The sequence below is a fragment of the Vespa mandarinia genome, chromosome 19 (assembly GCF_050613455.1).
Source record: "Vespa mandarinia isolate Hongniang chromosome 19, ASM5061345v1, whole genome shotgun sequence".
NCBI lineage: Eukaryota > Metazoa > Arthropoda > Insecta > Hymenoptera > Vespidae > Vespa > Vespa mandarinia.
The window spans coordinates 1,450,551-1,466,850 of NC_140828.1; the positions used below are offsets into that span (position 1 = coordinate 1,450,551).

Genomic DNA, 16,300 nt, shown 5'->3' on the forward strand with positions numbered 1-16,300 from the left:
TTTGGGAATATCGTTATTTTCACGTCGGCTATTTCCAAAAATTAATAATTACCCTCGGACAATTTTCACATGGATAATTTCTTCGATCGCCGTGTACTATGGCTCGATGGCGAACCAAAAGTGCACGCCAAGCGTAACCACGTGGACAATCGTCGCACCGGTGTTGATCAGCTGGATATCTGTGACAAGTAACCAGGTGTCCGTCCAATCTGAAATGCAAATAAAAAAAAAAAAAAAAATACAATGATGATTAACCGAAGATAAAGAAAAAAGTATTTTTCTTTTGATAAATCAATTCGTTATAAATCTCTTACGTTTTTTTTTTCTTCTACTTCTCCTTTTTTTTATTTCCTTTTATAAATGCAAACGAGCGAAGATGAAAGGAGAGAAAAGAAAAAAGTACAACGACGAAAGAACAAGTGATAAAATAATAAAAATGACTGAAGAACGATGCGAAATTGTAAGAGAAGACGGACTACGAGCAAGTCCGCTTTGAGGAGGATGACTAACAAGTGGCACCACCAACCTGCCAACGAACCACCTCTTTCTCTGCCTCTTTCCCTTTCCCTTTCTCTCCCTCTCCCTCTCTTTCTCAACTAATAACGCTCGTCCTCCCCAAGAAAATGGTCATCGTACGTGCAACAAACGCACAAAGAGAGAGAGAGAGAGAGAGAGAGCGAGAGAGAGAGAGAGAGAGTGTGTGTATGTGACAACAGTGTACTAACACAACACTCGTAGAAGGTATTCGTAAGTTTAGTTGGAGGAGGAAGAAGGGCGTCTTCGAGGGTGTCACAAAGTGGGCACGGGTTATGGTCACAGGATGGCATGGTGTGTGAGACAGCATTGATTTTACACCCTCGAACTCCTCGTGTGAAAGCTATTCCCTGTGAGATAGTGCCTTCACAGTGACGGTGCATAGTGCCAGATGAGTGCCGAGCACGCGACGCCTTCTATGATGTATGCGAAAGACGTTCGATGCGACCGAATGCGGACCTCAGAATTATTTTTCTTTGTTACAACAGGTGAACTTTGAACCTATATGCGTCTGTATATATATATATATATATATATATATATATATATATATATATATAGTGAGAGAGAGAGAGAGAGAGAGAGAGGATGCATGACACGTAACGTTATAATATATATTCCTCTCGATGGAAAATTCAATATTAAACAAAATTTCACTTTTATTAAAATACAATTTTTTTTCCTGTTCCTTTCTTCTTCCTTTTTTTTTTCCTGACAAGTTAAATCGTTTTGTTGAAATAATATGCATAGATTACATCGAACAAATATACAATCGATCTACTACATTTTTACGATAATTAATCGAATCCTATCATAAGTCGAAAATAAAAGAGATCTTTCTGACAACAACAATAACAACAACGACGACGACGACGATGATGATGACTATAACTACGATAATGTCATAAAATAAATGACATTAAAGGATATTTATAGAAATGTGTAAAAACTGAAGAAATATGTATGATCGTTAATATGAATCAAGGATTTTATTATCACTAGGATAAGGAAGTACTCAACGAAGAAAGCAATCGACTCACTTCTCTTTCACTCTCTCTCTCTATTACACTTGAGAAAAAAACCTATAGGACATCGAAGGGGTAGCCCTTCGAAGGGGCTCGCGTGATCACGAGCCCTTTTTGAAGCAAGGAAATATATATATATATATATATATATATATATATTCGTATAGCGCTTAGATTTAAAGTGGATAACGTGCCTCGAAGCCTAACCACCCCCATCCATCTCTCACCCTTCCAATTCACTCTCTCTCTCTCTTTCTCTCCCTCTCTCTCTATCTATCTCTTTCTCTCTTCATATCTATATAAGGCTTATATCAATTAATAATCGACGTTCAATGTAGACATTTACGTCGTGTATGATGAGTGTTAACGATCGCAAACGAATGAGAAAAAAGTAGAGAGCAGAGAGAGCAGAGAGAGAGTGAGAGAGAGAGAGAGTGAAAGAGAGAGAGAGAGATTCGTGTCAACTACACCGTTAGTAATCTGATTCGAAAAAAACATACGACGATGTCTTATGAATCCTTGATGAGTAGAACTTTGTTACACGGTTATAATGATAACGATTTTATGGATAATAATACGAGTGAATATATGATCATAATAATGACGATGATGATAATGATGATGATGATGATGATGATGATAATAATAATAATAATAAAAAGAGGAGAAGAATAAAAAGATCTTCGTTCTGTACAAATGTATCTAACCATTGATCTATTTATATTTCTCTTTTTTTTTTTTTTTTTTATACTTACAGATCTATGTCTTGAAATGGTTTGTCACAGACGGTACATCTCGTCTCGCTCTCCTCTTCGTCCTCTCTATCCTCATCAACACTATGTTGGGATGCTGTACAGAAAAAAAAACAAAATAAATAAATAAAGAAAGAAAGAAAGAAAGAAAGAAATAAAAGAGAAGAACAAATTATATTACAAATCGATTCGATTCGATTTGATTAGATAAAATTAGATATATCGGTTACACGTGTGTTCTATTTTTTTTTTTTTTTTTTTTTTTTTTATTGATAAGAAAGAAAAAAAAAGAAAATACACGCACGCAAGCGCGTATTACGTGACCGAAATTATTACAAGAGGGAGGAGAAGATCGGGGGTGTTTCTAACATTTTATAGCATATATACCTGTGTTTTCTATCTCTCTTCTCTCTTTCTCTCTCTTTTTCTACATACACACACACACACACACACACACACACATATACACACAGACACGTATACACACTAGAATTATTTCATGAATTATTAAATTAAATCGCCGTTATCGTACGATCTGCACGATGAAGAGTGCAGCCTACCTGTCTCTGCTGGTGGCGTAACGAGAAATTAAAGAGTCTGTCAATACAGGAAAATAATTTCGCATATGGAGAGAGAAAGAGAGAGAGAGAGAGAAATAAAAAAAAAAATAATAATGACGCGACGTTGGTGAGATTGACGAAAATGGGATGAAAAGAAAAAAGAAAGGAAAACAAAAAAAAAAGAAAAATAATAAAAATAAAAAAGAAGAGGAAGAAGAAAACGAATAAAAAAAAGAGCAGAAAAATGAAAAAGAAAAAAACAAAATGGAAAAGGAAAGAGAAACGAAAAAGGAATCTAGGCAATTTACCTAGTTTAATGTATTTTTTCTTCTTCGTTTTTTTTTTTTTGTTTTTTTTTCTTCTTCTTCTTTCCTTTTGGAAAATATGTAACTACGTTGTTATGTCGTAAATAAACTGCAGCGCGACACTGACAAGCTGCTACTTTACTTCGATAATAATTGAAAAATACACACACACACACACACACAAATGCACACACATACACACACACACACACTTTGTCACATCGATGCACTTTGCAAGGGAAAAAAACAAAAGTGAATAAATAAAAAAAAAAATAAATAAGTAAATAAATAAAAAGGAAACGAAGAAAAAAATTATGAAGAAAAATCTGCTTTTTTTTTTTTGTCTGAAAAAACAACGTGTACGAAATACGTAAGTCTTTGAAATTTCTTGAAAATTTTTCGCTCAAGTAAAACGTGATTACGATCCGACGAACAAGAAGGTACTGAAGGACGATAGATAAAATGATGTTTTGTTATGGCAGGTAGGTGACCTATACCTATCCTTTAATACACACTCGTTGGAATCACTTTCTATTGGTAAAAGCGACATACTCTGTTGACCAATAGCAAGTAAGTTCCCCCAACACACATGTCAAACTAGAATCCGTGACAAGAGACCAAAACGCCAACGCCTTTTCTTCTTTTTCTCTTTCTTTTTTTTTTGTCTTTCTTTTTCTTTTTTTGTTATTCATTAGATCAGCTTGCAAAATTAATCCGAGAAAATATAACTAATCGATTATAATTTTATAATATTTAACGTTATCACAGAACATTCATATCAACGAATGAATAATAATGATAATAAAATTTATCGGATTAAAAATATTTTAAATAATATCAATGATTGTGAACTTTTAATAAGAGAGAGAGAGAGAGAAAAAAAAAGAAAAAAGAGAGAGAAAGAAAAAGGACGAACGTTACACGTCAATTAATTAATTCTCAAATGATAATGAAGATTTTAAAACAAACGAATCCCTTCGATCTTGTCCCTATTTGTCCGATATATTAAACAACCTTTTGAAAATAACGCAGTAGACCTCCAACGGTTATTTAAATCTGTCGCTACACTTGTCCGTATCAAGGACCATATGGTCTAACGATGGCCCCCAACGGACCTTCATGGGAACTGGCCGCAACACCCATCAGTACTCACCATCGTATACGATCCAAAGCTCACCCCATACCACCCTATCCCCTTTCCACCCCACTTTCTTCTCTTCTTTACCCCACTATAACGTTAATCGTCATCCTTCCTTCTATCCTTCCTTCCATGAAATAATTCGATACGGCATATCTGTGAATTTAGGACAATGAAGGATCTGCCCGAACGATCAATTTAATTCTAACTAAAGTTAGAAATGATTATCATGTAATGATTAAATTTATTAACAATTCTTTTTCTTTCTTTTTTTCTTTTCAACGAACATAAGTTCACACACACATAGCACATTCGATGAATCGAATTCATCGAATGGAATCAACGAACGATGATGAATATAAAAAATTCTTTTTTCTTTTCCTTTTTTTTTTTATTTTCTTTCTTTTTTTATTCCCAAGTTTAAAATTTGTTCATCCAAAAGAAATAACGCCATAGGTGGCCATCAAGATGCCATTAATGCCATATATGTTAATCGTTGACGTAGAAGAAGACCGGTAGGAAAGTCACGTTGCGTAAAGTCAACAGGTGGGATCCACCAACAACGTAGACACATGGACACATACACACACAAACACACACGTACACACGTAAAACACGCATATTCACCCCCTGCGGCCAAGTCGTCGGTTGCTACTTTTCATGGGAAAAAGTAACGGAAATCGACGCCTTACGTGGCATACACCGATGCTTCGAAATAATCCGAGCGAATCATTAAGGATTTAATATCTAATGATATTTTCTTTTCTTTTTTTTTCAAGAGAGCTAACAATCTTGCGATCTAAGAAAAAAAAAAAATATATATATATACGCATGTACACGCAAATAAAGAAATATATTTCTAAACAATTATCAAATAAACATTGTATGATCCATTTATGATAACACGTACATATTATATATATGTATGCTAATATAACGTGAAATGAATTTTCTAATTGTCTAATCTTATCTCGGAAAAAAAGAAACAAAAAAAAAAAAGGATGACTTTTCACGCCGTTCACAATTTTGATCCCTTTCTCTCGTATCTCATGAGATCCGACAAGGCTAATCTTCTGTATCCGTATATAAAATAGACGTGTCATTAGTCTCCGATGAATCGAACGGGGCTTGTAATCGTGTCAGATACACCCCCTCCCCATACCCACCACCCCTACTACTACCCTTTCTTCCTCCCGTAGGAATCCACCCTCTTTTTTCAGGATGAAAATGTCGCGTGTCCCCTTTTGTGCACGAGATACCCCTTTTTTCTACTCCTAAAACCGTGCCCCTTTTTTTTCTCTCTCCTTTTCTTCTCTCTCTCTCTCTCTCTCTCGCCCCTCAGGTCCTGTTAATCCACAATGCTCGACCATAAATTATATCTGCGACCCTAATAGAGACATCGAATAACATTGAGAAAAACAGAGAGAGAGAAAGAGAGAGAGAGAGAGAGAGAGAGAGAGAGAGAAACTGGACCAATGCGAAAAATGTATCCTTATATATCTATATATATATGTGTGTGTGTGTGTGAGTGTGATGAGAGAAGCTAAGGATACTGAAGAGAGAAAGAGAGAGAAAAAAAAAAGAAAAAAGAACAGGATAGGAAAAATCAAAACCATAACTCATTTTAACTACCTCATGCCAGATGCATCTACGCGCTCCACCCTCTAGGCACGCGCGCGTGGTTTACCCCATTGCCGTTGAAAAAAAGAAAAGAAACGAAAAAAAGAAGAACGGAGAAAAGAAAAGGAAAGAAAAAAAGAAATAAAAAGAAGAAGGAAGGAAAGAAAATTATGACAGGATACAGAAGAAGAAAAAAACGTGTTCGTTTTGAATTACTTGTTCGATTGTTACCACAAATAATTTCTTAATACGGTGCCATTGAAACGAATGATTTCTAACGTTAAACATATGATTCTGATAATACTTTTATTTTATTTTTTTTTTCTCTCTTTCTCTCTATTTCTCTATCTCTCTCTCTCTCTCTCTCTCTCTCTCTCTCTCTCTCTCTCTCTCTTAATTGTTCTCATTGATAAATCCATCGACAAGTTAATTAAAATTGATAATTGTATCTATCTATTAATCTTATTAATTTTATAACAATCAATCTAACAATCGAATTATCTAATAATCTGAATATTGCGAGATGCGTGAGAAAAATTATATATATATATATATATATATATATATATATATATATTATATAACAATTAAAAGATGTCTGCAATGAAACATTCTGATTTTTCTTTTTTCTTTTTTTCTTTTCCTTTCTTTTCTTCTTTCATTTTAAACACCCCGTATTTATAATGTAAATATGCACTTATATCATGTATTTAGGTTACACGATTTCTAGCATTGATATTCGATATGGATTAAATGTAATATGATTATTAACGAATTACATATATAAACATACATATATATATATATTACATGTGTAATTGTATGAATAAAAAGCTCATTAAAAAGAACGACACGATGTTCTATGAATAGAAGTGTTAAAACGAGATTCCCTTCGTACATTTTCTCTTGTTCTCTTTTTTCCATACAAAAAAAATGATCCTGTTGAAGGGAGAGAAAGAGAGAGAGAGACAGAGAGAGAGTGAGAGAGAGAGAAAGAAAGAGAGAAAACGCCCAGATGTATCTATGAAAGGGCTTCGATACAGCTTATATGTATTATACATATATATAACATCATTAACATATTGTATGTACACATATATCTATATAATGAATCGTTGTTAATGTAACATTTTTTAGATTGTTATCACCAAAATGATAATAGAAAACAAATGGAAATATTTACGATCTTCATTAACTTCTATATTAATTGAATATTTTTATTAAATGAAATTTCTATTCCTCCCTCTTCCCTATCCATATCTCTCTCTTTCTCTCTTTTTTCTCTCTTCCCTCTGCTATACAAGCTGGCCACGTCGTCCTAGTATGGCGGTCGCTCGTAAAAGAGCTCCTTAATGTGTTAATTAATTTTCCGAAATTAAGATCGTCGCCTGCGTGACTCGACTTAATTGCTCGGATAAGTTTTCGCGTACACAATACAACGTTAGAGTCTCGTAAAACAAAATGCCTTCGTTTAGAGCCCTTCTTGAAGTCCCTTCGAACGTATATGCGAAGTACTTAAGTATAATTTGCTTTAAAATCGAGTCCCTTCGCATTGTCGTCCTGCTATCATACTTTCTTTTTTTTTTTCTTTTTCTATTTTATTCTTTTATTTCTTTCAAGAAATATATAAAATGATCCGAACGTTCATAACGATTGAACAACGATCTACCTAGACGTACCTTTTCTTCTCTTATATATATATATATATTTATTATAATAACAAATTTTGAAAAATAACACGACCAGGCCATAAAAAAAAAATTGATCGATGCTATAAGAAGTTACTGATTATCAATTAAAAAAGGTAAAAGTTTTATTTAAGGTGCATATTTCCCTTATCGTTTCCTCAAAGGAAAGAAAACGTAAGAAAGAAAGAGAAAGAGACATTTACGAGGGTAATAAAATTATTAGGAAAAATGGTCAACAAGTTAGTCGAAGTAAGAAAAGGTCGTTCATACGATGATGACTATCATGACTGGGAACGACTAAGACGATTTTACACAATTACGACGACGATTCTCAAACTTCGACAATAAACCCGATTTTAATAACCTCGACACCTGGGTGTCAAATATAATGTTCCGTCCCTAATCTTGCCTTTCGTCAAGACGTCATTAGGATTCTGACCATCCCTTAAAGGTTATAATCAGATAATCGTCGAAATCTCTTTTTAGAGTCTCCAAATATTATGTGTATGCCATAAAGAGATTAAATATTACTGTTATAAATTAAATTAACACCGTTAAAAAGAATTTAATGTTCAAAAGAAGAAGCAAAAAAAAAAAAAGAAGAGAGAAAATAAATTTCGATTTTTTTTTCTTTTTTAGATTAAAAAATTCTCGAGTATAATCCTATATATATATATATATATATATATATATATATATATATATATATATACATATATAAATAATAAAAATATTCATAAAATTTGAATTTATTTAAAAAAAAATGTTATAATTTATAATATGGAGATAATAAATTAAAAAATTATAATTTTTATTTTTATGTATAAATATATATATATATATATATATATATATATATATATATATACATTCTATTAAACGAGAAAGAAGTTGACTTTAAATGTGTATCCAGAAAGGGTTAAAAGGTTCACTTAAAGTTCACCATAATGTCCCGTAGCTTTTGTACATCGTTCGTACATGAATTTTAACTTAGGCATAAGAGGGAAGAAATGGACAATTCAAAAGCGACACGAGCCACAACTAACGAACAATGTCGACAAAGGAGGAAAAAGTGAGAATGAGTGATAGAAAGAGAGTGATAGAGAATCAGTACTTATTACCAAGAGACAGGGGTTAATACTCAACGGTCGACCACCACCAGGTGAATCACGCCAGAAATCAAGGGTGCATGACGGTGACAGCGTTTCCCAACGATAATCCACGATTTAGCCCTTAGTCCTAAACGTATAAACTACACCCCCGCTACTGTTTAACGTTCCTGACTCCTGCCTTCTCGAAAGACACCTGCCTGCCCTTCCTTTTGCTGCACATTCTACATATTCGTAATCGTATGCGAGCACGAGCCGCTACGGTTATATGCGATGGCTATCGCCCATAGTAAAAGTCGACTAGTAACTTTAACTGTTTTTTAAGGGCTTGTTTCGTTGTCCCTTCCAAAACGCAATAATCCCTTTTCTTTTTTTTTTCTTCCATCCTTTCGATACTCTCATATTGTTTCTCTCTCTCATTTTTTGTTTGTTTTTTTTTTCTTTTTTTTTTTTTTTCTTAATACCGAATAACATCCCGATTAATAACGATATAAAAAAAATATTGAGAATTATAAAAAGCGACGATTCGATCGTAAGAATTTAATAATTAACGATCTTTTTAATAGGTATAATAATTTTTTAACGTTCACATTAATTCAATTTGTTTAATATTTCTTTCAACGTTTTAACATATCGCATAATGTTTCGAACAAATCGTCGATATTTATAATTCAAATTATAAGCCGTTTCATGATTCCGTTGATTCCGTTACACGTTTATAATATATCATTTATATTAATCAATCGTGTAAATGTTCCTAAAATATTGAACATTTGTTTTGTCGAATATTTATAATTGATCGTCAGAAATATTGATCGTGTAAAAATAATTAGTTAATAGTATTAATAAATAACGATCTATATGGCTTCTTTATTTCTTTTTTTTACTTTCTCTTTTCTTTTGTCTTTGCTTTTCTTTTCTTTTCTTTGACTTCTCTTTTTCATTTCTTTTTAAAAGACCTGTAAAATTTAATGGACGCAACGAAAAATCTCAATTAACGTCGAATTAATATTATTATAAAAGAAAAGAAGAAAATAATAATATAATTCATATGCTAACCGGTTTCTCTGTCGCTCCTATCCTCGGTAGTATTCTCACCAAGGATGTCCTGCAATTGAAGAGGTTCTCGTAGACCTAGTAGGAGCTCTTCACCAATTGCGATGTCTCGTATGGTCTCGTATAAAATCTAGGAAAAAAGAAAAGAGGAAAAATGAAAAATCAAAAGGAAAAAGAAAAAAAAGAGACAGAAAGAGAGAGAGAGAGAGAGAGAGAGAGAGAGAGAGAGAGAAAATGAGAAATTTAGAAACATACTAAATAAAATTGTACGTGAATGCAACGAGATAAATATCAACTCGTTTAATAATTAACGTAACATCGATAATAAGATATATTCGAATTTGTATCGAATTTGAAAATGTTAATTAAAAATATTCCCTTTATGAAAACTTTCGAACTTTGATTTATGTCGAATACACACGGATACGTCCTCCCACCTCTCTTCACCCCACAACCCACCCACTCCCACCGTCTCTTTCCCTCTTTCCCTTCGAATGATTTTCGATAACTCTTAAAGGATCTTTATGGTGTCGTCAAAAGCATCGAAACGTCATTACGATTCTGCAAGGTACTGATAGAAAGAGAGAGAAAAAGAGAGATTCACGTCCCTCATTCCCACAGCGATTGCAAAAGGGCGTATACGAAGTCAGTAAAACGACCCCGTAGGGTGACTTAATAACTAAACACCCTGTATACATGTAGCTTAAGGGCGCGCCCACGAAGCCGCGGCTACCATGTGGCGTATTTCACACAGAGAGAATCGTAAGGACGGTAGTCCAAGAGTCCCGACCCCAAATTGACATGCTGACCTTTATCGTTATGCTCTTTATTCGATTTGTTTGTCCTCGTCGTTTATAAACGATATCTGTGTGTTTCTTTTATTTCTTTTTCTTTTCTTTCTCTCTCTTTTTATTTTTCTTTTTCTTCTTTTTTTTTTTTTTTATACTTTCTCGCCTTCATTAAATCATCATTGAGAAATAACGTACGAATATTTTGCGACGTTGATTAAATAGTTTTCAATATTTACTTTTCTTTATTTATTTGTTTGTTTGTTTATGTATATATATATATATATACGACAATCTGATAGAACGTTGTAAGAAATTGTTTTGTAAATTTTTAAGACGACATATCGATACATTATCATAATCATTTTTATACGACGTATCGTGCTATTGTAAGAAAATAATTATTGTAATAATGAATTACAAGTCGTCGATCATTTTAGAAAAATATATATGTATACATAATTTTGACGACATCGATATATATATATATATATAGACCATATAGATTTTAACAATATTTCCTTCAATTATAACCACGATCTAACGTACGATCGATGATCTAATGTTCCAAAAAAAAACAAAATTAAATACCGGAAATAAATGAAAAACATTCCTGGAAGAGTAAGGTTATAAACACGTTAAACACTGTTATTTTATCCAACATATGCGTAATATTAACGAAACAATTATCATAATAATTAACTAGCAACTGTCGATCATAGGTCAACTGTTGTTCTGAACGAGAAAGAAGCGTACGAGTTGGATAAAAATTATTCGTGTGGATAACGATACTGATCGTTTCGTAATTATCGAATTTGTTTTAATTACAAAACTCGATATCAATGAAAATAAACATAAAAAGAATCAAACGTAAATGCGTAATATTGTGCAAAAAAAAAATAAATAAATAAAAAGAAAAAGATCGATAAGAGAGCTTTCGACTTTTTAAGACGCAAAGGAATGAAACAAAAGAAAACAAAATTAAAAAAGAAAAAAGAAAAAAAAATTCGTTCGATCAATTTAACGATCTATTTAATTGCAATATCAATTACCTCCCCGCCGATAAGTATATACCGCAAATTGATTAGATGAGGCGTTGCCGTACTCCGTATATATTTTAACCAATTGCTCCTATCGTGAGAAGCGTCTAACCATCCTCGTACACCGCTGCCGACTATTCGTACCTGAAAATGAAAGAGAATATTATTACTTTACTTTATGGACAATATGAAAACATAATGAGAAAGTTCCGAGAATTATGACATCAAGTGTTTACTACGGCTGACAAGGACGAATATTAACAATGACAACACACTTGTAATATAGATAGGTAGACATATCCTCTCCCTTTTTTCTTTTTTCTTTCCTTTTACTATTTTTCCCTACGTTTCTGAGAATTACATTGAAAAAAAAAAAAACAATTTATCTTCGTTCGAAAAATATAAAGGACGTCTCCTACGAAATGAAACCGCGATGTTTCGGATCCGGAACATTGCGTTTAACGGGCCGTCGATCTTGGATATCGCCCTATCATCATCACCACTCTAACCTTCTATCCAACATCCCCCGAAAATTTACGGACCAACCCCTGAGTATCGAGAGAAACGGAGAGAGAAAGAGAGAGAAAGAAAGAGAGAAAGAACGAACTCGACAAGTGATTTTTTCAATTGTCTTGCAACGGACTCACGCCTCGCGACGCTTGGCTGGTCAACCATCTCACCCTGAACCATAGGAGAGTCTTCTCACCCTGTATACACCCTCCCTACCCATCCACTCTTTTCTCTTTTAGAAAGAAAGAGAAATCGGCCGACTCTTTTCATCGTCACCCTCGAAAATACGTTCCACGATAACTTGATCTTATATGTGCTATTGTTTTGTATTATATATCATCAAAAATGTTTATACTTCTAATTGTACAATTTAATTTATATATATATATATACATATATATTCATTTATGAAATTCATACGAAATTGTTTTGTAATTATTTAATAATATTTAAATAATCGATATATATATATATATAATTCTTTTTTTTTGCATACGATTGTGATCATTTTTAATATTAAAAATATTATTATTATTATTGTTATTATTATAAATGAAAAAAAAAATATATGTATATATAGATACAATTTTTTTCCCTTTATATATAATTCCTACCACCTGTCGACGATGAGTGCAACTTACTGTGCCATTTAAAAATCAATGAATTCCGCAGGTAGACGAGTTCTCTTTATTATCGAGCTTTTCTTATACAATTAATCAAATCATTAATATATTTTAATTGACAAATTTTTATACCAATTATTAAGACGATCAACGATATCTATATTTTCGATCATTTATTTTTTCCATTATAAATATATATATATATATACATATATATAAATATCAATACATGAATGGTGAAAATCGGTTAGATAGAAGTAATAGTGAAATTTTTAGAATGCGGAAAAGAAAAAAAAAACGGAAAAGGAAATCGAGAATGGTCAAGGTTTTCCTATGATGCTCCTAATACCTATTTAGCTACTAGGGATTGTTAAGGAGCACTTCGAAAAGATGTGCACGAACGAGACATCACAATAGAACTTCTCATCGGCCAACAGAAGAGATTAGGATCTTTCTTAAAAGCTGTGACACCTTTCGACAATGATGAGCTAACTTGGTGCTCCTTGGTGCAGCGTATGGTATTCATTTTGAAACATCTATTTTTCGAGATGAACGAACGAACGAACGAATAAAATGAAATGAAATGAACTAAAATGAGAACAAACGTAGGAGAGAGATTTTTTTTTTTTTTTAAATCCAATTATTAATACAATTATTTATTCCAAATAATTTCTATGAGAAATTTATACGATACAAATACAAAGATTAATTATTTAAATCATTAAATTAAAAATCGATTATTCTTTTCTTGTTTTTTTTTTTTTTTTTCTAAATTAATTCTCTCTCCCTTCTTATTATAATTATAAATCTAACAAATGAAAAAAAAAAAAAAAAAAAATCACATTGAGTAAACATACTTTCGGTTTTACTCTTTTATACTCGAAAACGAGTTAATAAAGAATAAATATAAAAAATCCATCGCATTTGTATTTTACAACGTAAGGATAAGTATGAATCATATAAAAAGATTAATTACGATCTAGAGAGATGTTAAAAAAAAAAAAAAAGAAAGGAAGAAGAAAAAAAAAATAAAAAAAAATGACGTCAGATCTCTTTCCTTTCTCTTTCGTCTCTTTTTGGATGATAGAAAAAAAAAAAAAGAAAAAAGAGAGAGAGAGAGAGACAGACAGACAGAGAAAGAAAGAAAGAAAGAAAGGAAGGAAATAGAAATAGAAAAGGAAAAAGAAAAAGAAGAGGAGAGAAGACACGTCGACGGAAGAGAAGAAGGAAATTCGTCACTGGCTTTAACCGCTCAGCAGGGTAGATTTTTCAATATGCTTTGTCGGCTTGAACGGGACATGTGCTAACAATTCATAGGACAGATTTACTCTCCTACTTCTGATTCATGATCATTCCCATAATCGTACCGTATTTTCTGTGGGTGTCTCTACAAAGATACGAGCTTATGATAATTCATAGACGCTCAACTAGGCCGTCTCTTAATCAAGAGCAAAGATATTAGAGAATAAATTTATAAAAATAAAAATGAATGAATAAATAAATAAATAAATAAGAAAAGGAAGAAAGAAAATAAAAATCTGAACAAATGGGGAAAAAGAAAAAAAGAAAAAAAAAAACATATCATTCCTTTTTCTTTCTTTCTTTTTTTATTTTCTTTATTTTCCAACATTGAAATAACGTCAAAAGTTTATGCCATTATTTATTTATATTCCTAACGCATAAACAGAAGAAAGAGAACATAAAAATGAAATTTTACAATGTTACCTGTAAAAGCGAGAAAATTTTGCGGTTGCACGTCGTCGGTCAGTAATTCAAAGGCCGTTCAAAGAGAACAGAGAAAGAGAGAAAGAGAGAGTAATATACGTTGGTGTGCTACGTAAAACTTGAGAGAGAGTGAGAGAGAGAGAGAGAGAGAGAGAGAGAGAGAGAGAGAGAGAGAGAGAGAGGAAGAGAAGAAGAAGGGTGAATAAGTGAGAAGAGGAGGAAGGAAGAGGAGGAGTACCGAGGCAGAGCAAATAAATCATAATTGCATCATTCCTTGAGCCTCTTTAAGCGACGTTAGAGAACGTCAGTATGAAATTGCTAAAATTGCCAGAAACGAGCAACGATTTTAATTAAATGTGCAGTTTCACCGCTAACTTTTTCTTTATGCAATTACCCTTTCTCTCCCCAGAGCGTATCCCATCTCGGTGCTGCGAAAAAAGAGCATCTCTCTAGGTATGCTTAGATTCAACGTAGCGAGAAATATTATTACTCGACATTTCCCTTTTTAACTATTTTATATATATATATATATATATATATATATATATATATATATATGTATTTTTTTTTTAATTTTATAGACACATTTTTTTTTTAGTTTTATACACGCACACTCAACAAAAAACATGTCCACATATGTCCATAATTTTTATTATTTTATTTCACAGGTAAGAGAAAGGGGAAAGAATAAAAAAAAAAAAAAAAAAAGGATAATGAAAATATAAAGGAAAAAAAAAAGTAAAAGAAGAATAATTATTATCTACAAGAAGATATAACTGACAAACGTTTTGACTCACTTTTTTAGAAGAGAAAGAAAAAGAGTGCTTAAGAGAGAGAGAGAGAGAGAGAAACAAAGATAAAGATATAGAAAAAAACCACAGGGATATATCTCTCTTTCTCTCTTTCTTTCTCTCTCTCTCTCTCGCTCCCTTTCTATGTAAGGATAAGAAAAGAGACAGAAAGAGAGATAAAGAAGGGACACATCTTGTCCATCGGATGATCTGCAGGACACTTGGTCGAGAGGATTCACAATTTGCCCTTAGAAGGACAGTTAGACTCTGGTCGTTCTTACAAAACATTCTAGATCTCTTTTCTCTCTTTCTCTCTCCCTTTTGTAATCTCACACCTCTAAACCAAACCGATGAAAGGTTTTGACCCTCAGTCGGTTGGATTTGACCGAAAATAGTTAAACGAAAAAAGGTGTCTCTTTCTCTCTTTCTTTCTCTCTCTCTCTCCCTCTCTCTCTCTCTCTATATATATATATATATATATGTGGTGTTTCGAAAAATAGTTAAGCGAAAAAAGGACAAGCTATCACTTCTTCTCTCTCGTCTGCATGGTATTACTCTCTCAATGAATGGACCCTCATAATCGAAGACGTTCCATGTCGTTTTCTAAATTCTTAAGGATTCTCTCTCTTTCTCTCTCTATCTCTCTATCTCTCTATCTCTCTATCTTTCTATCTCTCTATCTCTATCTCTCTTAATCGTGATCCATCCAAAAACGAACCTGTTCTTCTGAATGTATCCTTTCAAAACCTGAAACCATTTTCAAAAAGAAAGAAAAGAAAAAATACTAAAATACTTGTAACCAATAAACATTAAACACAAACGAACAAAATACTTTGCCCGATAGATCGTTGATATGATACTTCAATATATTTTTTTAATTGAAAAGAGAAAGAGAGAGAGAGAGAGAGAGAGAGAGAGAGAGAGAGAGAGAGGGAAAAGATAAAATAAGGAAATTAAAATTTCTCGAGAAAATTGTTTTTCTCAACGAGTATTATGTATGTATATCGTTCTGTTAGGTGGTATAGAGAATCGAAAG

General features: G+C 32.5%; 1 protein-coding gene across 3 annotated transcripts in view; it reads right to left on the reverse strand.

Annotated features, from left to right (window-relative positions):
- The window catches only part of LOC118448060 (transcription factor hamlet), a 31,343-nt gene that overhangs the window by 2,405 nt on the left and 12,638 nt on the right, over positions 1 to 16,300 (reverse strand). For all 3 annotated transcript variants that reach the window (XM_085662863.1, XM_035880814.2, XM_035880815.2), the window contains exons 3-6: positions 11,628 to 11,759; positions 9,791 to 9,917; positions 2,315 to 2,408; positions 53 to 209 (exon numbers count right to left, since the gene is read on the reverse strand). In XM_085662863.1, the coding sequence (XP_085518989.1) occupies positions 53 to 209; positions 2,315 to 2,408; positions 9,791 to 9,917; positions 11,628 to 11,759 (510 nt within the window). The remainder of the gene's footprint in view (positions 1 to 52; positions 210 to 2,314; positions 2,409 to 9,790; positions 9,918 to 11,627; positions 11,760 to 16,300) is intronic.